This window comes from Lolium rigidum, chromosome 4, assembly GCF_022539505.1.
Source record: "Lolium rigidum isolate FL_2022 chromosome 4, APGP_CSIRO_Lrig_0.1, whole genome shotgun sequence".
Taxonomy (NCBI): Eukaryota; Viridiplantae; Streptophyta; class Magnoliopsida; order Poales; family Poaceae; genus Lolium; species Lolium rigidum.
The window spans coordinates 87119270-87141907 of NC_061511.1; the positions used below are offsets into that span (position 1 = coordinate 87119270).

The following is a 22638-nucleotide window of genomic DNA, read 5'->3' on the forward strand; positions in this document are numbered from 1 at the left end:
TGTTGGCAAGCGTCACATATTACATTATTATGCAAGGTGGATGACGGAAGTTCTCGATGATGCAAAATGTGTTGAACTATTTGTGTAGCTGGATGGCCTAGACGACAATGCCACTTGTCACGTGACACCTTTATTCCGCTGAAGACTTGTTTGGTGGGAGACTCATCAAGGCGATAGAGACCACCGTAACACCGACCGCTAAGGAGTATGGCCCTCGTGTCCCGATCCTTAACAAAGAAAAAATTTGGGTGAAATTCAAAGAATACTCTGTTATCGATGGTAAAACGACGAACTGATAAAAGGCTACGAGTAACTGAAGGGACATGAAGAACACCTTTAAGATGTAATGAATGAGATGAAGGAGTAGGAAGTGTGGAATGGCCAATGTGATGAATTTGCATACCATTACCATTTGCAGCGTGAACTTGGTCGGTGCCGCGGTAATTCTCCTTCACCGTGAGCTTGTCGAGTTCATTGGTGAGGTGGTCGGTGGCGCCCGTGTCCATGTACCATCCAGCATCGACCGGGTAGGAGGTGGTCTGGCCGTGGGCATGGCCCTCGTGATCACCATGCGTAGTGGCAGCAGCGACTTGACGATCCATGTATCGTCCATCATTGTCGACGCCGAGATACTCCTTCTTGAAGCGTTTGAAGCAGCGAGAAGCAATGTGACCGACCTTGTCACAAATCTGACAGATCGGTCGATTGCCGTTGACGCCACCTCCAGTGTGGCCGGCATTGCTCACGTCGCGGTCACCACCGCGCGGCTGAGGAGGGCGTGCAGAGCTGCCGCCGTGGTTGTTGTTGCCGGGGTAGCCACCAGCAGGTGGTTTGTTGGTGTAGACCTGCCTGGACTGGTTCCGTGGGTCACCGCCACGGTAGTCACCGCCACCACCGGCGCGGTAGTTGTTGGGCTTGCCGCCGCCGCCACGGTTGCCGTAGGTGGAGGCATTGGCGGAGTAGTTGCCCGCACCACCGTGGAGAGAGGCTTTGCGAGCCTCAATGCGCTGCTCGGTGCTGAGCAGCTGGGCGAAGAGATCGCGGATCGGTATCGGCGTCGTCCGCGCACCGACGCGATCAACCAGGGCGTCGTAGTCGTCGTCGAGGCCAGCAAGAAGATAGGAGATGAACTCCTCCTGTCGAAGAGGTTGCCCAATGGAGGTTAAGGTATCAGACATATTTTTCACCTTGTTGAAGTATGTAGTTGCAGACGAGTCGAGCTTCTTGACTTCCGAAAGCTGGCGACGAAGCTGCATGTATCTGGAGGAAGACACCGAGGCAAAGCTGGAGGCGAGGGTGGTCCAGGCGTCGTGCGCGGTGGAGCAGAAGAGCACCATGCCCTGCACCGACTCGGTGGAGGTGGACATGATGGCGGACAAGATCGCCGCGTCCTGCTGGTGCCATGCCGTAAAGGCAGGGTTGTAGAGCTGCTTTGCCGCGGTAGCGTCGTCCGCGGCCTTGGGGTTGTCGATGACGTCCGGCGGGCACGGGAAGCTTCCGTCGATGAAGCCATGAAGAAGATGGCTGCGCAGGATGTTGACGACCTGCGCGCGCCAGTACAGGTATGACTCCGGGCTGCAGCGTACGGTGACGAGCGGCGCGAAGTTGAACGGCGCGGCGGCCGGAGTCGAGGAAGAGCCGGCGACGAAGTTCAGCGTTGGGTTAATGAGCTTGGTCTCGCTGCCATCGACCTTGGAGGTAACCGAGCTGGAGAACCCGGATGGAGAGGCCATGGAGATCGGATCTTGAGCCGTGGGCTCTGATACCATGAAAACGTAAAGGAAAAGAGATTGGTATGGTAGGATCGCTGGCCTCTCCAGGGCTGCGTCCGAGTCTTTATATATCACAGAGGTAGGTACAATCGTACAGCACAAGTAATTTGTCTAACAACTAACCAACATCTATCTCTATCTATCTCTACAGATATACATGAGTACAACCAGAATATTGTTACAACAACAAAATACGCATGTAGTTTATCAGTTACATCATTGGGCTTGCTGGGGTTGTTGCCGGCACTGCTTTGTACAACAGGATACATTCCAATTTCACCACGCATAGAGGCCTTGGCATTTCAGTTCTTGCTCTTGGTTCCCTTCAGGTCAGTATGCTCATACGACTAATTCTGCTATCATAAACTGCTAGTAGTTCCTATCATTCATGTGATGTTTAAAGCCATTGATTACACTCCATGATTCAGGTGATTGCATTTTTCCTTCATCCTAACCCGGACTCTAAAACTCGCAAATATTGGAACCGGTACCACCACTGGTCTGGCAGGCTCTGTCTTTTCTTGGCAACAGTCAACGTTGCTCTTGGAATCGAAATAGGTGGTGCCAACATGTCATGGAAAGTGATTTATGGGGCTTTTATTTCTGTCGTCCTAATCACTGTTACATTTCTGGAGATCATGTTGTGGAATAGGCTGGCCAAGGCCTCTACCCCCGGGATCCAAATGTCAACTGGTAGTTTTGAATCCTGAAGCTGGAGAGATATCTACAGAGTAGTACAGCTTATTCCTGAGTAAAACATCTGCAGAGTACAGTTTTCAGCTCTTTTTCTACTGCGTGTATTCTGCAAACATGGTTTTAGTTTTGTTGCCTCTTATTTAATTGTGATCTCCTTATATTTATGTGACAAAATAGGTTGGGTTGTATAATGTTTTTTGCTGCCAACGAGCAAATGTATTTTTTGTGTAAGCTGTGTAGTGAAGCAGATAGTGATTTTTTCAGAAGATTATTCCTCTTCCTGCTAACGTCAGCAACAAAAGTGTCTTTGCAAAGACTGCATTAGTAACGTAAACTCTTAACTTTGGAAGGCGGTATGCAACAAAAATGTTCACGGAAACGCTTCAATTAGAGAAAACATGTGCACTAACAGGACATTTTTGCATCTTGAGAACTGCTTTACATGGGATATTTGAAAATAAACGAGTAAATTGCAGAAACAACCGCAATTTGGAGAAGTGTCGACAAAGACCCACCAAAATGCATCAAAGGTGGTGTTTTTTTATTGAAGCATTGATAACATTTCCCTAAGTGTGGTGGTTTTTTGCAACTTTGGATTGATAACAAAGTATCAGGCTACAATCCTCAGCACACCTGGTTGTGCGAGGGACACCAAGAACTAACTACGTGTGGGATGTGTAACTATCCCAGCCGGTTTCATCTAAGCAGAGTTAACTCCAATCCGACGAGGATATCCAAGATGGCAATGAAGGTGCATTGCCGCATATTAGTCAAAACACACACACACACACACACACAGGTAATTTGTCCACACACAACAAAATGCGCTAGACCTCTCGTGACACGGATATTAACTTGGATCAACCCGGATAAATGCAACCGTACGAGAAGAAGCGATCCTAGGATAAACAGAAAAGTTTAGGGGAAGAAGGTTTACTGCTGACACCGGCTGGACCTAGCGGCACTCAGAGCTTAGGAGCCCTCTGTTTCATCTCCGCCGGGTTACATTCCTTGCCACGCAGCGGGGGCAGAAGCTCTTGGCAGGCAGATTCCACGACGATGGGCGAAGAGGTGATTTTCCGACAGTTTTGGGGAATGCGGACCTTTCTGCGCGGATGAATTGGGAGTTTAATTAGGGTTAAACTCTTATATTCGGATGGAGTTAGTACCTTGTTTGCAAATTAGCTTTTCAAGTTCTGGCAAATGAGCAATGGTACATGACAGAACACAATCATCACAAGAGAAACTGGCACAAGATTTAGAAGCAATTAGATGCTACAATTAAGCTGATGTCTTAGAAAAACAAAGATGATTCAAACACTGACGGTGTTCATTGGAATGTTAAATTTTCACATCACAAGATAAGGTATTCAGAATAACAACCATCAAAATAGATTATTAGGCCATTTTCTTTACCCAACATATGCATCTTAATTTTGAAGTAACACTCAAGAAACATATCAAACAAGCAAGGTGTTATCAGATATGACTGAACTATGATGTACATTACATACAAAAAAGACTACACCAGCCAAGTTCTTTTTCAAAACGGAACAGCAGCTAAGCATTTTATGTTGGGACAAAGCACAAACCCCACCACGAACATTGCCACCTCTCAAGCAAATGAACACGGTTGCACATTTCGCCTACAATGTACAACATTACCGATCAGCTAACAACAAGTGTGTATGTATGTCCTGCATGCACAGCAATCTGTACATATCAGTCTAGCAACTTGGGGCCACCGGCCATGGGAAGACTTCAGTGAGTAACCAGAACCAATCTGGGCTTCTAATTGCTAGCATCTTGGAAGAACTCGACTGGAATTGATGGCGGGCAGTACTTCTTCGCGACGAATTTGTACTGGCAGATCATATAGAGAGAGGCGCAGTACAAATTTAGCATCAAAATAGAAAATAAAGAAAATGCTTCCAGTTGAATTGACAACAGTCACCTTGTGTTGGCTGTACTTTTCTCTAATTGCAGGGAGCTTGCTTCCAGGGCCAACACGAAAAAGCCGGTGCAGTACCTTTACACAATCATGTAACTCGGATGGCTCGTATTGACTGTGATAAGAAAGAGTGGTGTTCTGCTTTCAATTTGAAAAAGAATCAAGTCTTAGCTAATTAAGACATAAATTCACTGCAAAGAACATCCTTAAAAACCTAGAAGGTTGAAAGCATATACCCAAGGATTCTTGGTTGGCTTAAGGATAAAGTTTGCCAAGAAAATAGAAGAGGCAGCTATCAGTGAAGGTACATAGCAAAGTAAGCTGTACTCCAGAAGTGATAACTCAGAAATGTAGTTGGCTAGGAACTCAAGATGCAAAGCTGAGGCCTGAAGAAAGAAAAGGTTGAATAAGCTAGTACAGCACCTTGCACACATAACTGGCAGTAACTGTAATTCATTGAGAAGCAAGTACCTCGTGGCATACTTGAGAAACTAGTAAAAATCTCCTGTTGTCAAAGAGAAGAAGATTTTTTTTTGTCAGTGCATATGGTTATGTTAATAAACATCACAAAAAAAAAAGATAATACTACCTCAAAAAACATTTTGCTGTAGGTGCAGTCATCTCAAACTTCAAGCAACTCAGGATAGAAGCTTCCATTTGCAAAACCTGTTTAACTGTGTTAGAAAACAAGAATATGAAACGAAGAGGAAAGAACGTCAATCTGGACAGAGCCATGGACCTCATCCTTGATGTATGTATTGTCAGTAATGTAGCAGAGCTCCTCTACTTGGGGTGGACATATCTCTTCATGTTTACTGAAATTTGAAAATTTACAGCATATCAGATAAAGAACCACGACAAAAAAAACTTCAATATAAAGTAAGACGTAAATATGAACTCAATGGATCTTACGCAGCTATAAGCAAGCAGGAAACGCCAAGTAACTGCAGCTTGTGCCGACTGATCTCTTTGTGAGAAAGGTACCGATCGATGTAACTGACTGTGAGGTATAAGGTTTCAGGAACAAGACGATACTCGTCTGTGACCTAATTGATAAAGGGAAAGAAGGGAATGGGTTAGAAGAATCGTTTCTGTAACTTTTGCTTCCAGAAATTTTTTAAGTAGATATGCTTACTTCCACAAGCCAGTCTATGAGTATTGCCCTCATGCTTGTGTCAATATCCTTCTGGGTGGTTTCCACAAAATCTGGTGAAGGCCTTTTCTTGGTCTGCCAAAAGGCAAAAATAACATTACAGTAAGAAACATATATAGATAGAAAGTCAGCAACTACTTTAGGAAGAAAGCAAACACATATAGGTATGTTCCATACTGATATGGGTGAATCAGACATGAGACATCTGTTAAGTTACTGTAATTTCTTGTTCAGAGACAAGAAAACTGAAAAGATGTGAGTGCTATTGGTTCGCTGCATTAGATGCAACATTCCATTCTCTCCAACCCCCAGGTGATGTATGCACTTTAAACATACCAAGTAACATCTTGGGTTACACAGCAATATCAATATGCATTTACTTTGCTGGCATATACAAGAAGTGTTGTATGAACAAGAACCAATCACCTCAGCTTCCCGCAGGTGCTTGTAAATATCACAAGCAAGAGGTTCACACAGTTGTGGATCCTCGTAGTTTGTGTCAATGTCAAAGGTATTGCCATTTTCCATTGGGGTAGGGCAACTCCAGTTGGATACTGTACAGTAAACAAAGAACAACAATCAACAACCATACAACACAATGGACTAAAAATCCTAACTACAGTACCCACTTTGAAGAAAACAAACCTGTGAAATCCCTATTGTCAGATATATGGAGCTTATCATTCGCACGACGCTGCAAGGAATCTGCCGCTGAAGATTCAGGATTATCAAGGTATTTAAGTTCAGGGTTTTCCACCTCCATGGAAACAGAATCATCAGAAAGACCAGGCAAGCTGCCAGGGGGCACCAACGTTGGCACAATGTCAGGCGCATAAGGGCAACACGCATTCTCCTTCTGAAGAGCACTGCCGTGGTGTGCTATTGCTCGATCAAACTGGCTTGAAGTTGGTTTTGTGACAGAACCCCGTTCGTTGTACACACTGGGAAGGCTCGCAATACCCCCCTTCTTCACATATGCTACTGAGTTGGAAGAGATCAATTCCTGCAACATGAACACTCAGTGAATCAGAGACAAGTAATACATAACGAATCACCAACCTAAGAGCATAGCCTGACATCCAGGGCAATCTACTAAGTTTCAGAACACTTGGCCGCCAATATTGTTTCAACAACCTAACCTTAAAACATTCGAGAAGCAGATGAAGCCGAAATTTCCAATGAAATATTGCATCAGGACCGGCGGGATAAGCAAATGAAATTGTTCGGGACAGGAAATTTCGTGAAAAAATGGATCCCCATCCAAACTAATTCGGAAGGCGTTGCGGAATTGACGGGGGGTAATAGAGGAATCGTACATGGGCTAGTAATAAATGCTGAGGAATCGAATGAATCCTGCATCAAATTGCTCAAAAAGGTAGAAATCCCCCCGAAATGCCAGAGCGGGTCATTCAATAAAGGGAATCGCTCAGTAAACGCGGTACGCATCGCATCGAGGAGAAGTTTCTACATGCCGTAACCAACGAGAAACCGAAGCAATCGCCCTCGCGAACATATCTCGGAACGAGCCATACCGCATCGGCCGCGCCGGCCTTCCCGCCGCCGACGTTGGTGAGGTTCCCGAGCGCGACCCGCTTCTTCTCCTTCGATGTCGCCTTGGGGGCTCTAGAGCCGGTGCTCGCCGCCGTGGCCGACGCCGACGAGCGGCGGCCGGAGACCCGGCTCGACATTTGATCGGAGGCGGCGGCCGCGGGTGTGGAAGGGCTGAGCTCGCCGGAGATGGAGAGGGAACGTCGCGGCGAGACGCTAGGGCTAGGGCTTTGGGCGGTGGCGAGTGGAGGCGACGGGGGCTTTCGGCGTGCTTCGCAGTTCAAACTGAGAGAGAGCGGTTCGGGCTGCACGGGAGGGAAGGGGGGCCTGAGGAGATTTTTGTACATTTTTTACCGAGAGACCCTTGGATATTTCGGATAAATATTTTACATCAATTTTGTAGGATTTCAAGTTATGTAGAAACTTTCTCTGAAGAAACATGTTTGGTCGAGGTTGTGGGTATCGTATGAAATTTATATGGAATTTCTCAATGAATTGGAGTTTTTGAGAAATTCAAATAGGACAGAAATATGGAAAACGCTTATGATCCGGCGACCGATCGAGAGAAAATGATCGGTTGCTCGGTCCGCGCTCGCTGTTGGGCTCGGTCGCTCGGTCCGCGCTCGCTGCTGGGCCCGCGACTCGCTGGTTTGGCTGGAATCCGATCCATCACCCGCGCTCGCATGGCCCATCACTTGTTCGCTCACACGTTTTGGCCCAGCACTCAAGACACATAGGAACCAATTGCTGGTGCTGCTGCTTCGTTTCATTTGTGCACCAGATTTTTGTTGTATTCGTGTGACTTTTTGTAAACATAGTTGATGTTTTTTTGTTGTAATTTAATATGTACCAAATTAAATTTTGCTTGACCACTTTGCAATGTTTGCATACATATATATTTTTGTTTTAATTGTTTCTGACATTGTACAAATAGTTGGTGATTTTGTTGTAATTTAATATGTAGCAAATTAATTGTTGCTTCACCACTTTTGCAGTGTTTGCAAATATATAGACTTTTTTGTTGTAATCGTTTGACACCCTTTGTAAATATAGTTTGCGACTTTTGTTGTAATTCAATCTGTATCAAATTAAATGCCGCTTGACCACTTTGCATCATTTTGCAAACATATTGATTTTTTATTGTAATCGTTTGTGACTTTTTGTAAAAAAAAGTTGGTGACTTTTGTTGTAATTCAATATGTAACAAATTAATGTTTTCTTCTATTTTTTTTGCAAACATATGGATTTTTGTTGTAATAGTCTCCGGTTTTTGTTAATAATAATGGCTACTTTTGTTGTAAATTGATCTCCAACAAAACAATTTGTTGGTTTAACCGCTTTATTGTGATATTATTTTTAAAAAATGTTGCGACTTTTTGTTGTAATAGTATATATTTTTTGTACGCGGAGAGAGGATTTTTGTTGTAATACTCTTCACATTAGGGGTGCTCTGTCGTTTTAAAGTGGAGTATCTGTACTACGGGTTGGTTTCCAGAAAAAGGAGGGTGGCAAATGTAAAACTACATTTAAACTATTATCTGAGAAATATAGTACTGCGGGTTGATTCTCCAGAAACCGGGGGCTATAATATAAACTTCCTAATGCGACTGATTCTAGACGTTCGATGGTGATCCGATGGTGCGGAGGACAACCGATTTTGGGGTCACGATCCGGCGACCGACGCCCAGCGTTCGCCCAGAAATATTGCGCGGACTTATGTTGGATGATGGTATTTGAGTGCCATGTTCGTCTCTTTTCCATTTTTAGACGGAAGGCTTTAAATAAGCTCAGATTTGAATTAAGAAAGTTATTAATTAACCTACCAGATTTTACAACAAATTTACGCATGCTGGGGTTGCTAGCTTTACAGAACAAATAAAGAGAAAAAAACAACATAAGACTACACCGAGTCGCCAAGCAGAACTAACGTAGACAGCTTATTATGTTGAGGCCGCATTGTCTTCAGCTGCGCGGGAGCCAGATCAAAATTGTACAAACTAACATACCTCCACTGCACCAACCTTGTTATTCACGGGGAACTCGGCAACGAGCTAGCAACCTAGTAGGACTTCAGAATCCAAATGAGGTGGCAGCTTGACGGCTTGTGACGATGCCTCCAAGAAGGTGTGCGGTGCTAAAGTGTGTCATCATCGCCGGCAGAGACCAAGATCCTGCAAAGATTTCGCCAAGATTCCAAACCACCAACCCTAGAGCTTGGTCTAGTTCCAACATCGGACATCAACCAATAGCATTAGGAAGAAATCACCGACATCAACTACGACCTAACGCGACTTAGAAAGCCCCCCTAGGCACTAGGCAGGCCTTTAGCAACCAAAAGCGACAGCTTGTATAAGTAACCAGGCTAGCGTCGCAAGAGGACTGCGACAATGGAGCGAGATCAAAGGGTGATTCACATGATACAACAAGAGAGCTTAGCCCACATGAGGACACCGAGATAGCAATGCTGACATAATCCCACTAATAAAAATGTTTTGGCTCTCAAACTGTAAACCCAATTTACAACATGTTTTTAGTATCGCCTTACTTTCGCCGAGATAGCAATGCTGACGTACTCCCACTAATAAGAAACAGATGAAAATGCAAAATAATCTAAAATGTAAGGCTTTCAAATATTCTCATCAAATAAGACATATAATTCCAACTTTCAGCGAATCCTATAGCAGGAAATCTGAGGGAGTCAAGCCCTCGTCCCTATGATAGCCAAGAGGGGGACCATGGATGGAGTCTGACAAAGTGTTCTTTGGGTAGCATGTAATTCACCTTAATTGCATGGTAATTTTGACATCTATGACGGAAAAGATATTCATAATTTTTTAATGATATAATAATTCTTGTACCTTTTTCTTAAAGTAATTTCAATTTCAATACGAAGACTTTTTAGGTCCAAGCCAACACTAGGTGACTATGGGGTCTAAGTAAACAATATCGTTTTTGTTATCATGATAAGACAATTGGACATTTCTTTTCTTAATACAAATCCACTTGTTTTGTATGGTTTATCATTTGGGTTGATTCTAATTTTTATCCGCCTTAGAGGTTTATACATACACAGCTTAGTTATCACATCATGGTTGGAACGGAATATATGCTGGTTCAAGGGGAAATGCACTTTGGCTCATAGGAGCATATGCTCCCATTATGTGAATCCACATTTTAAAGTATTAAAAAATTCTAAACTAAATTTTTACATGTACATCTAGACATTTTATGTTGGTACACAAGTTTTCAAAAGAAAAAACATTTTTCTGTGGCTCCTGTAAAAAAGACAAATTTTAATGCTGTAACACGACTACGTACAGGACATTTTTTTGTCTTTTTTATACACACCACACAAAATGTTATTTTTTCACGAAAACTTGTGAACGAACATAGGATGTCACAATGTATAAGAAAAAATTTATGTCAGATTTTTTTTGACATTTCTAAAATTGTTTTTTATTATTTTTTATAATGGGTGTATATGCACGCGTGTGCCAAAATGCCACCTCCTGGTTCAAGTCTCTCCGTTCTTTTCACCCTTTGTTACAAACATATGAAAAATAGTAAATTGTCATTTTTGAGACTTGGACATCTCACTTGCGGGATCTAATCTCATTCTATAGGAACAACTCTCTTTTTTTTTTTTTGAGAAACACAGTACAAACGTAAACGCTCATATACATGCGTATAGACTCACCCTTATAAACGCACACACGCACACCTTATCTATCTTTGGTTTTATCACTTGTTGTTTCTTATGGTTTAAGAATAGGGCTTATCCGAGTTTATGAATCTGTCTGCCTAGAGGCGCAGCTGAAATTTCGTTGGAGTTATGCATTGGTTTATTTGCTAGACCGTTCACAATTTCTTAAATGTATTTTTACGAAAAGATTTTTCTTCTTATTTGTAGTTTATTTATACATGTGCCCATTGAATCAGTATCTAGTTCCAAGTGGATCAGACGGCCACGTCACGTGGACTGAGGCATGGGGGCGAAGGTATGTTCACTAGGCTAGCCTCCAAGTACCATAGATAACTAATATGGTTGTACGCATCACATGCTAAATGCAGATTATCTCGGTGCTACTTACATGCTAAAGGAGACCTGAAGAGGGGCTGTCGAGAGCACCAACCGCACTAGGATTACCTTTCCACCCTGCCGGCCCGAATGCCCGATAGCCTGTTGATTTTCTCGAGCTATCATCGTGCCTTGATTGTGCCGCCCTGCACCAAACGGCACGAGCACGACCTTCTCATTCCAGAGAAATCAGCCAGTAAGTAGCAACCGCTGCCTCTTCTACCAGACGATGGAGAACCACGAACACAAAATACAGAGGGGTCGATACAGCATGGTTAAACGAGAAAAGGAAATACACAAGAAACATTGCACTACTCATGAACTGGCAAACAATCAGGACCGGCAAAACCGATGCTTAGACAGAATGAATTCAGAAGCTCGGAAAATTAAGGTGCTCTTCTCTTACAATTCACATAAACCCTGAAGCAGTGAAAAATACACAATCAGACTACACTACAGGCGCTAACGCAGTGCCATGGTTCTGAACTCTGCAGATCATGTGTTTCCCTGCAGGTACAGCAGAGACGGTGATGGTACAACATTTCTAGATAAAATTGCACACCAGGGGTTCCACTAGAATCTCAGCTCTGGTGGTTAACAACATAAAATGGATCCTTGAGTTAGTTGCATCTTCATATGACTAATCGATGACATAGTTTGGGTTAACTGCCAAGATCCTGTGCTCTACTTTCCGCACAGCAGCAGCACCGTCGTCTGCTACCGCTGATCCTTCGTCGATCACTATAAGATGGCCCTCCCTCTGTATCAGCCTCTGCAGATGCAAACCCATCGACAGGTTTCAGTAAACACCACAAGGACCCCGGTGATGTACAGCCTATATGATGATTGCAGAAGGTTTTACCTCTATGATGGCCTTGATGCACTTCACTTCTTCCTTCACCTCATCTGTTGAACTATATGCACCTTGGGCATTCTGCTGCTCAACGTACCAGATTATTAGATCCCCTTGCTTCATGCCAGCCAGACCATCCCCTGCAGCACAAAAGTGAGACAACATCCAAACATGTCAGATTGAATTCCTGGGTCAGCTATATCATGTTAAGTTGAGATGGGTGATGGAATTTGGAATTGTTTTCTTAATTGAAACTAGAGCATACTCCCATTCTTGATGTGAAGTTGGCACTGTGATTACCAATACAAAAATAGAACCAAAGCTAGAAAGTAATGCAAAATCAAGAACATAAGTATGTATTGTACCGTCTTTCTTGAGTGATTCTTCATGTTGCCGCAGTTTCATAACCAAAGCTTGTGTGACTCTCTGGAAATGTTCTTCAGTGATAACCAGTTTCTTCTTACCAGCATCTGCTGGTTCGTCATCTTCAAGAGTTTTGACATTTAAAATAAGGGTCACCAATTATTAGAACAAAACAAAGAACATAAGAAAAAAACAGAAAGACATTTTAGAAATGATAAAAAAACACACCTGTTTCTCCTGGCGGTGCAGGATCATTAGCAGGTGCATTTGCATCTTCATTATCATGGAAATCAGAGAGATCAATTTCACTTGATTCCACGCTACAAAAATCAATAGGCTTCTTAGTGACATTGTCATGAAAATATCAGTGCATGAAAAGATACAATAGTCAACAAACTCACCTTATTATGGATGTCTTGAGCAATTTACATGCCAAGCGGACATGTGCTGGGAGAACCTAAAGATATTAATACCAAAGGTAAGTTGGCAGAAAAAATTATGTGGAGGTGAATAAATAATTTGAGGTAAATAAAGGCAGATTATAAATTATCACACTAAGTGACTCTGGATGCAAAGCTCATTTACTTTTACACACACAGAAGTTGGGCCCTTTACAAAAAAACCTACAGATAATTTAATAATCTACTACACACATATGCATGAAGATTACTTACAATTCTTTCCAAGTGGCTTCTGGCAATAGCTTCAGACAGCCTAATTAATGCCTCTAGTTGCCTAACTGTCATCCTGTAAGCAACCCTGGTACCAGGAGTACTGTCACCTCTACGGAGGGCAACATACGACTCAACTAGAACTTTCTTTGCTTCTGAACTCAGCTGCAATGACAGACCATCATGATAAGTTGATGAAAAGCATAACTCAATTTTTGAAGATCATGAAGAGGCAAACCTGAGGTTTCAAAGACTTTGCAAAAGCAAAGTAGCGCTTCAGTTCTGCAGTGCTAAATGCAGGGGAAAGTGCTTCTTCCTTTTTTTGATGGACCCTCACAATGTGATGAGCAATGTGGTAGTCAGTATTTTCATCAGGTTCATCAATCATGATGTATACCAGATCAAATCTTGAAAGAATAGCTGGTGGCAATGCCACATTGTACTGGCAAGGATCACAGAAAAAATATTAGATTTAACTTCAAATTTCACCTCAAAAGATCTCATGAATAAGGCAATAGGGCATGCTAACTTTCAGAAATACACGATGAATTAACTTTTAGTTGTCCGACATACCTTAAGTGGTTTTGACTTGTCATAACGTCCTCCTGTGGGATTTGCTGCTGCTAATATTGAAGTCCGTGCATTCAAAGTTGCTTGTATCCCAGCTTTTGTTATGCTAATTGTTTGCTGTTCCATTGCTTCATGTATAGCAACCTTCAATGGACAAATAAAAGAGGAACTCAAGTTTTCACATCACAATGAGAAAAGAGGTTTGGAATAATAGCTAAAAATTCAGTAGGCCTACCTGATCCTTAATATCCATCTTATCAAATTCATCAATGCAACATATACCATTGTCAGCAAGCATGAGTGCTCCTGCCTGCAGGAGATAGAAAGAGAAGACATCAGAACTAGCAAGATACACCTAGCCAGCAGATTACAGTAAAAAACAAATATGTTGAAATGCTTCAACAGAAGCTAATAGTTGTACACATGTTGTATGCTTCTATTAATAGAAGTTCTGAAAAGACAAAAATTATTTCACCAAAGCAGAGCTCTACCAAACAATGATAAATATAATGGTTTCACCAGCTGACTTCTAAAGGTCTTGCCTGCATCCAAATTATTTGTTCTAATGACAAAAAATGGACTAAGTTACCAAAAACTGATATTACCTCGATACAAAATTCACCGGTCTCAGGTTCTTTCGCAACAGTTGCTGTCAAACCAGCAGCAGATGAGGACTTCCCAGATGTGTAAACAGATCGTGGAACAATACCAGCAGTATATCTGAAGATTGGATTAAAAAGGAACATTTCAATTCCATTATCATTGAAGAAGCAAGAACTTAAGAAACAAGAGAAGTCCAATCCAAGGACAGAGGGATTAATATTACAAGCAGAACAGGAGAATATATCTGAAGGAAAGGTCTATTTACACCCCAAGATACAAATGGCCATATTTGATTTGTACTGTTTCTCCAGTAGTAGAATATACCATCAGAAAAGCGAAATCATTATTTGACAAAACATGTTCGGGCAATATACACCAATGGTATGGCACACTAAATGAAGTTGTGTGATACTGTGCCAAGCCATCCTTCTTATCACTGGTCATGATATCATTTACACAACTTATGTAAGTATTGACAGCTTACTTTTTTTCATGAAAATGCAAAAGGCATTTAGTGTTGATGCATTGATAGAAAAGAGATAATGGACATTAGATTGGTTCATTAGAGAATCAGGAGAGATAACAAACGTGGCAATGAGAACATAGAAGAAAGCTTACTTTAAGAACTGCGACTTTGCACAACTTGGGTCGCCAACAATGCAGACATTGATGTCGCCTCTAAGGTTTATGCCTTCATGTGTTATCTTGTGAACACCACCCAAAAGCATAAGGAGGAGTGCCCTCTTTATTTCTTGATGACCAAAGACAGTAGGACATATGCTATCAACTATCTTATTGAAAAAATCAGGAGTGTTTCTCATCCTAACAACCTCATCCTCCTCCTCATCCTGTTAAAGAGACAATTAATGGTTTAGGTGATACCCCACAAAACAGAAACTTGCATTGCTGCTCAATAAGACCCATCTTGTAATCTAACATCTATTGTGTTTGCATGAAATCACAAAGTTAATTATGTAATAGGTTCAAACAACACTTCAGGAGATACAATTATTAAGAGGCGCTTGATTGGTATGCATGCTCAAAAGAAAAACAGCAAACAGCTGTGATTGAACCAACATGACAGAAAAGTAATTTCAATACATGCTTTTTCTTATTGAAAAGGGCAAGGCCCTGTTTGAATTGTATGTCATTTTTTAAGGACACATTTTCCATTTTGTAAAAAGAGCAGTATCTTGGACTGTAAACAGAACTTACAGTGAATTTCTGTCTCTCGCTGCCATCACCATCTATGTCACGGTCCCTAATGTCCACATCTCTCCTTCCATCTGCCACCTAACAGCATTGAAGAGATAAAGGAAAACTTAAAGGAAGGCATACAAAATTAGACTTTAGTCAAACCAAAACTTTATTGCAAAAAAAAGTTCATACCTGCACTGAGTTGGCCACAAAAGCAAGGCGATACGAGAGATCTCTCACTCCAAGTGACTTCAAGCCCTTAACACCTTCTTGGACACCTGACCCATTCTTCCGCTGAGGACCTTCCCGGCGACACTCTGCTCTATCACCAGGCGAAGTTAATGCCATAACATCTGGAACAGCGACAACCGTCCCAGTAAATATAACCCTGAAAAGGTCAAAACAAAACGTTTAAAAGAAGTCAACCAGATCAGTATGCAGTAATGCTGAAAATTGCTTCAACCACTCACGTGTCTCCAGCTCTAGCCTTCTCAACAATCTCATGACGCAGAATGACATCCAAGGAACGAGGCAGTGACCCAGCAGGTATCTCTTTTGATGTCTCCTGCATCCTGACCCGCTGCCAATCTGTGAACTTGCTATCTTGACGAAGAAGAGCCCATCTTGATCGGTTTTGACATGTTGCGTTAACACATATTATTGGCTGGAGGTAAGGTATATGAACAAGCATTAGGCACATTACATGAGAAATGAAAATTACACAAGATATGGTTCAGAGTCACAACCTCAGTATACTTGAACTGCTGGTCTACATTCTTTACCACATTTCCACAATCAAGGCACTTGAAGGTACCTTGCAGTAACTCAGGTCGGACCTCACTCGTCCTTGTAACTACCCCCATTACAGATGTGAGCTTACCAATCTCCGCTGTCCCAAGCTCTCTCAACCTACCAGAGCAGAAATTTCAGTCAATATTCTGACAATCATTAAGTAATTTAGATTACACCTATGATCTAACAGAGGATTGTAAAACGAGTGTTGGACTGCAGTATCCTTTGTTCGGAAGTCGTTGAGTCGAGCTCGAAGAGTTGAGTCGACATGTCGACATGTCAACGATTAGGCGACAACTGGGCGTTGGGCGTAATAATAATAAATAATATATAATATGACAGGAAAATGAAATTATGCATCATATGATAGCAAATTAGAGTTTGACTAAGAGTTTTTTTAGCTAACGTGTGGTTGAGAGTTAGAGAGGGAACAGAGTCAGGAGGCATTGGGATTTTTAGGCGTGACTTGTTTCAGGTACCTAGCTGCTTATTGGGCCGCTGCCATTTCACTAATAAAAGCCCATGGCCCAACACTAACACCTAACTGTCTTCTTCGTCTCCTCCCGAGCTTCATCGCTCGCTCCTCTGCTCCAATGGCGTTGCGCTACCTCACCTTGCAGTAGTGGGGTTCCCTGCTCCTAAATCTGAGAGCCGGGGCGGCGGCCCCTCCTTGCCCCCTGGTGGCGCCGCTTGATTTCCTCTCTGTCCCGCTCGATTTCCTTCCTCCCCCACTCGATTTCCTCTCTGTCCCGCTCGAATTCCTTCCTCTCCCGCTCGATTTCCTTTTTCCCTTCCCAGGTACGCGCCAACGACCCTGGGCGCGCGACTGAACTGCCCATGACGACGCCCAGGCGAACGTGACGACGACTTTTTTCCCTGGGCGCGCGCCCAACTCAGTTTCTTTGGGCGTCCTTCCCAGTCATCCCCTCCAGAGCGCCCGGACGACTAGACGCCGTTTAGGCGACGACTAGGCGACGACTTCTGAACATAGGCAGTATCTACCAACAGAACCAGATTAATCGAAACTTAAATTCTGCAAACAATGTCATCCATCAGAATTCATTTAGTATCTATGGTGGCAGTCTGAAGTAAACAATAGAATATCAGGGACGACTCCCTGGCTCCATTTGAAGAAATGAAACCATAACAAGGTTCAGCTAGGTTCTAAGAACCATCAATTTTGCAGAATAAAAATAAACGAGGAAACTTAAACCTAAACAAAGTTGTAGATTAAACCAGGATAAACTCATGCAGGAGCTTTTCAAGATGCACCAGCAAGCTGCTGCTACAGGAACTAAATGCTAGACTCCAGCAAATCTTATGGGAACAGAACCCAGAACAGAACCATTATTAAGTTGTAAGCCATTAGGATGTCCACCCATTTGTAGTCTACCCATATGACATCACACAATTTATTAGTTTGCCTAACACATACATCTAGAGGAGTAAGTGCAGACCTTTTGAGCATGGGGATGTTGTAGAAGGCAATATTGATATCCTTGTTGGGGCTATCATCAGAGATAATTGGTGCACGGTTCTCACCAGCCCTCTGCTCCATCACAAACCTCTTGCACGCATTCCGAAGGTATGGCTCGAACCTGGTGCAATCAAACGTATCATATCAGCATCCCCTTCCTCCTTGCAACAGATAAACGAACCAATTGTGTTACTTACTAACTAAATACTAAACAATACTGCAAACAAAGCATAATATTTCGACAGTTGGAATCTATTGACAGATAAAGCAACCAGTCGTCCACAGTCCTGACCAGACTGTTTTATCTCAAATCTAATCAAGAACTCCAAAAAGCCCACACCCACATCAGTTTTACATGGTTATTCCATCCAGCCGAAAATCTAAAATCCGCACTAATTTGCTGTCAATTCGAGCTAACTCACTAAAGCTGTCGCCTTTCCGTCCCCATTCCAACCGTAAAAAAACCACAAAACTTGCATTCAGACCCGGACCTCATCACAAATCTGGCTCGCAAAGACACAAAAGTAAATCTGACCTGAGGTACTCCTCGGAGATGGCCTTCTGGAGGACGTCGTTGAAGCGCATGACGTGCGCGAAGTCGACGTACATGGTGGTGGACTCCCGCGACCGCATGGCCTCCATCTCGACGTCGTAGAACGGCTCCGCCGCATCCTCCGCATCCTTGAACCTGGGGGGAACGAAATCGCACGACGCATCAAACAAACCGCGCCACGGGGAACCCTAGGGTGGAGGGAAGAACGGAAGGGAACGGAGGGGAGGGGCGTCGGCGGCGGCGGTCGTCTCACCGCTTGAGGAACTCGAGGAAGATGTTCTCCACCCGCGCCGCCTTCTCGTCCACGAAGAACCCGCCGAAGGCCTCCATGGCGGGCGATGAGGATTCTAGAACCTTCTGGATCTGGAGGCGGGTCTAGGGATTGGGGCTGGTACTCTGGTCTGAGTGCGAGTGCAAGTGCTCGCCCGGATGAGAGGGTTTGCTGGGTTTGGGGAAGAAGGGGAGGCGGCGCTGGGGGTGTTGTTGGCGGGAATGTGGTGGCGGCTTGGCGCCAATTCTTGGCGCCAAAAACGGGCTGGAGCCTGGAGGGTTGGTGGTGATTGTATGGACCGCGTCCGTGCACCGGTCGCGCCGGATTGTCTCTGGTGTGTGGGCCACACCGCGTGAGCCGAGCGGTAAGGAGAACACAGGCTCTGTGGCCCGGGTGCACGCGGGTCGGTGTCGTGGTAACCTGCTAACCCTGGTGCCTCGTTCTTGGGCCCATGTTGGGTTGTGGTAAATGGACTGCACTGTAGTGGACTGAGTTTTGATATGCCATAGCTGCAGACTTGTACAAGCCCGCATCACTCGTTGGCACTTCAACATGGCAATTCCTATACACCGACCAGGTCGGTGGTTACCGCGCGTCGCACACCCCCGCGTGCGGTAATGGGCCGGCCTGGTCGGCCATTTCACGTTTATTTATTTCTGTTTTCTGTTTCTTTTTTTGTTTTTGTTTCTTTTGTTTTTGTTTTTTCTGTTTCTTTTTTTTGTTAAAATTTAAAAAGTTCAAATCTAAAAAAAATTCAAATTCAAAAAATGTTCAAATCGGAAAATCGTTCAAATTTTAAATTTATTCATATTCAAAAAACGTTTAATTTCGAAAATTGTTTGATCTAAAAAATTGTTCAAATTTCAAAATTGTTCAGATTTAAAACTGTTCAAAATTTAAAACGGTTCAAATTTGAAACTGTTCAGTTAAAAATGTTCAAATTTTAAATCTGTTCAAAATTTTGTGAAATATTTTTTCTCGAAAAAATCTTTTCAAATTTTTAGATTTTAAAAAACGAAAATATATTTCTGTGACTGCTACGTATATTCAGAAAAGTGCTCAGAACTGAAACATTGCTCGTGAGAGATCGAACTCGTGAGTCCTGACTGCTTCGTAGCGAACTGAAAAAAGCCGGACGGAATCGTGGGCCGGGCCCAACAACGGCCGGGTGTGCGGCTCGTCCCTCGCCACCGACCAGGTCCAGGTCGGTGCAAAGCACTCCCCCTTCAACATGGGCTTTCTTTTATTATTTTCATAAGATCTTTCTCCTCCTTTAGTATTTTGTACTATTAGTCCCTTTGGAATTGTAAAACGTTTGAGTAGGTCTTCATGTATCTAGACACATTTGAATTCACTCATTTTAGTCTATATGTAGTACGCGTCCACGTCGAAATATCCAAAACATGTTATAATTCAGAACGGAGAGAGTCTTTTATAATTTGCAAGTACATCATGGATTCCTATTAGTATATAGATAATGTTTCATGTGATTTTTTTTTGAGGCATCACCCAGAAAAAAAAAGCTTCTTCACCTGAATTTTCACATTGCACGATGAAGAAGTCGTGATCCAAACAATTTACAAACATGTAACACGAGGGAAGACCATGCCCCCGCTATAAGGAATCCTCTACATTTTTATGCAGTCACACTCATCACAATTATCACAACAATCTCTTTAGCTTCTAGTTCGGTCCCAAATTACTTGTGACCTCAAATAGTCACCACACGTGAATCTAACGCCAGAGACACCACCCTCGCTTGCTAGAACATGCCAGCAACATCGGCGGGCATTGCAAAACTGAGTCTAGAGCTAGAACAAGGGGAAGAGGCCCGTCGTGGCCATCCTCTATCTGGTTGCTTCCTCGGATAATGGCGAGACTGTTTCAAAGAAGCGGATGTTTCTTCTTATGGTAGCATCGGTCCTTAAAATAGCGTAGTATGATAAAATAGTGCAGCTCTTAAAATCCGCTATAACGAAGATATATCGCGCTACAAATCTATATGACGCTATAGCGGATGATTGTACACACATTTCATTTAGCGAGACATTCCTCAGAACACGCTAGTGCCGCAATAGTGCCCTACTTAAAACATTGCCTATATGGTCTCTATCCTCTGATAATGTTTTACCACATATGCGCAAAAAAATTCTATTCGCGATGGACTTTTATTTTTTTGCCGTGACTTAGTTTTGTCCCACCAATAGTATGATGTCAAAAATAATGTCAAGACAAGTTACGATGTCAAAGCAGCAAACGTACCAAGAAGCTTCGTATTCATGAACCTGGTGCATGTCACAATCTTCTTTTTGCGCATTAATCAGTTCGATACCACAATAGCACCAAAAGTACTACCAGTCTACCACGATGTCAATTGCCAAAGGCTCAAAGCTGCAAACACCACCAAAAGTACGGGGCATGCTACAAAGAAATTAACATTCAGTGCGAAGGAGAATCAAACTATGAAAGCAGCGAGCATGTAAACGAGCCTGTGCTGTGCAGGGACAGCTTCTGCTCTTAGTCATTTCCACGAACACCTTCCTCGCGCTACTTATGGCCCTCCTCCTCCTCATCGTCCTCGAAAGCGTCCTCGATAGTTCCGGTTTTGAGGTCCAGCGTGAACCCCTCCAACTCCTCGTCATCTTCGTCCTCCTCCTCCTCGCCGTCCGCGGCGGCGGCCGGCTCAAGGACCTCGTCGTCCTCGCCGTCGGAGGTGGAGTAGCCGTCAGGCCTCGCGGGTGGGATCCGCCGCGCCATGCGCCGGTAGCCACGAGCGTCGACGGCGCCGAGACGGGTCTCCGGGTGGCGGCGGATCAATGTTGCCGCGGCGGTCACCGGCTGGCGGCGGAGCCAGGCTGCGCGCCCACTTAGCAAGGAGACCGCGCGGCGGAGCATGTTTTTTTGGTTTTTTGGTGTTGTGGCAAAAGCGTGCCCAGCCGTTCTGTGCCCAGGCGCGAATCACAGATGCGGAGTGAGCCGTCGGACCAAGTCGACGCCCGCCCGCAAAGCCGTGCGCTGATGGGCTCTGGAGTTTTCTTTTCTACTCCTATTTTTTCTGAAGCAAAGATACCGGTGGTTTGGAGAAACAAAGGGTGTGTTTGGTAGCCCGGGCTAAGGGAGAATAGCTATCTGTTCTTATACAAGCTGACCCTAACTAAGCTAAGCTCAGATTTTTTCACGTGTTTGGTAGGTTGTGTTGGTTGAGACATGCTGAGTACATCAGTTGTTTGGAGGGCTGTATGGGGTGAGATATGCTGAGGAGGTCTAAGATTTGCACAAAAACCCCTGAACACAAAAATAAAAAGCAATCAGATCCCTGCATACAAAATAAAAAGCAATCGGGTCCCTGTCAAAAACGCAATCGGGTCCCTGGCGAGGAAACTCCGGCGAGCGAGCTCCGGTGGCGGCGCGAGGCCGTGGCTGGTCGTCGCGGAGCTGGCCGTCGCGGTGCTGGCCGTGGCTGGCTGTCGCGGCGCAGACCGTGGCTGGCCGTCGCGGCGCAGACCGTGGCTGGTCGTCGCGGCTATGGTCGTAGCTGGCCGTCGCGTGTGCTCTGGCGAGGGAGCTCCGGTGGCGAAGGATCTCCGGTCGCGTGTGCTCTGTGGCGAAGGAACTCCGGTCGCGTGTGCTCTGGCGAGGGAGCTCCGGTGGCGAAGGATCTCCGCTGACCGTGGCTGTCCCAGGCGAGGGAGCTCCGGCGTGAAGGTGCGGGGCGGCCGTCGGTGTCGTCCGGCGTCGAGGCGGCGGCGTCCGGCGTCGAGGAGGCGGCGCAGAGGGCGACGTCAAGAGCGGGGCGATTTTGGTGCTTTTGGAGCGAGAGCGGTTAGGGGGGGGAAATGAGCGAGACTGGTCCTGACCCCTGTTGGATTTTGGCCCAGACGCGAGGCGCGGGGGGTTTTTTCCGGGCGAGGTCAGCCCTGCCTAGGTGCGAAGCTCGATTTCAGCTTCTCTACCGGGCAGGGCTGAGAGGCCTTTTCCGGGTGAGTTGGGCAGTGCCCACTTGGGAGAGCCGACCTACCAAACAGCTAAAATCTCAGCAATCTCTGTTGAGATGAGATTTGCTGGGTCGGCCCGACCTACCAAACACACC

General features: G+C 44.4%; 3 protein-coding genes across 4 annotated transcripts; all 3 read right to left on the minus strand.

The window, feature by feature from the left end:
• Positions 1-4220: 4220 nt before the first annotated feature.
• On the minus strand, positions 4221-7260 carry LOC124647337 (cyclin-A1-4-like). Its single transcript, XM_047187298.1, has 11 exons — positions 7105-7260; positions 6218-6575; positions 5999-6126; positions 5555-5647; positions 5332-5465; positions 5159-5234; positions 5009-5085; positions 4891-4924; positions 4656-4805; positions 4423-4557; positions 4221-4331 (listed from the first exon to the last, which is right to left on the minus strand). The coding sequence occupies exons 1-11, from the start codon at positions 7258-7260 to the stop codon at positions 4260-4262; spliced, it is 1413 nt and encodes a 470-aa protein (XP_047043254.1). The 3' UTR covers positions 4221-4259.
• A 4338-nt stretch (positions 7261-11598) lies between these two features.
• On the minus strand, positions 11599-18607 carry LOC124647913 (DNA replication licensing factor MCM6). Of its 2 annotated transcripts, none has more exons than XM_047187763.1 (18): positions 18531-18607; positions 18260-18412; positions 17705-17845; positions 16202-16364; positions 15926-16119; positions 15648-15843; positions 15474-15551; positions 14877-15106; positions 14261-14375; positions 13891-13965; positions 13659-13799; positions 13324-13527; positions 13089-13250; positions 12816-12871; positions 12643-12734; positions 12417-12536; positions 12061-12191; positions 11599-11970 (listed from the first exon to the last, which is right to left on the minus strand). In XM_047187763.1, exons 1-18 carry the CDS (start codon positions 18605-18607, stop codon positions 11839-11841), a joined length of 2460 nt encoding a protein of 819 aa, XP_047043719.1. In that variant the 3' UTR covers positions 11599-11838. The 2 variants fall into 2 exon arrangements, with proteins under 2 accessions (XP_047043719.1, XP_047043718.1); XM_047187762.1 differs by having other exon boundaries at positions 12417-12563; positions 12640-12734.
• Positions 18608-20866: 2259 nt separating this feature from the next.
• LOC124706532 lies at positions 20867-21443 on the minus strand. The gene has a single exon (XM_047238197.1). It carries the CDS (start codon positions 21441-21443, stop codon positions 21096-21098), a length of 348 nt encoding a protein of 115 aa, XP_047094153.1. The 3' UTR covers positions 20867-21095.
• Between the last annotated feature and the right edge of the window lie 1195 nt (positions 21444-22638).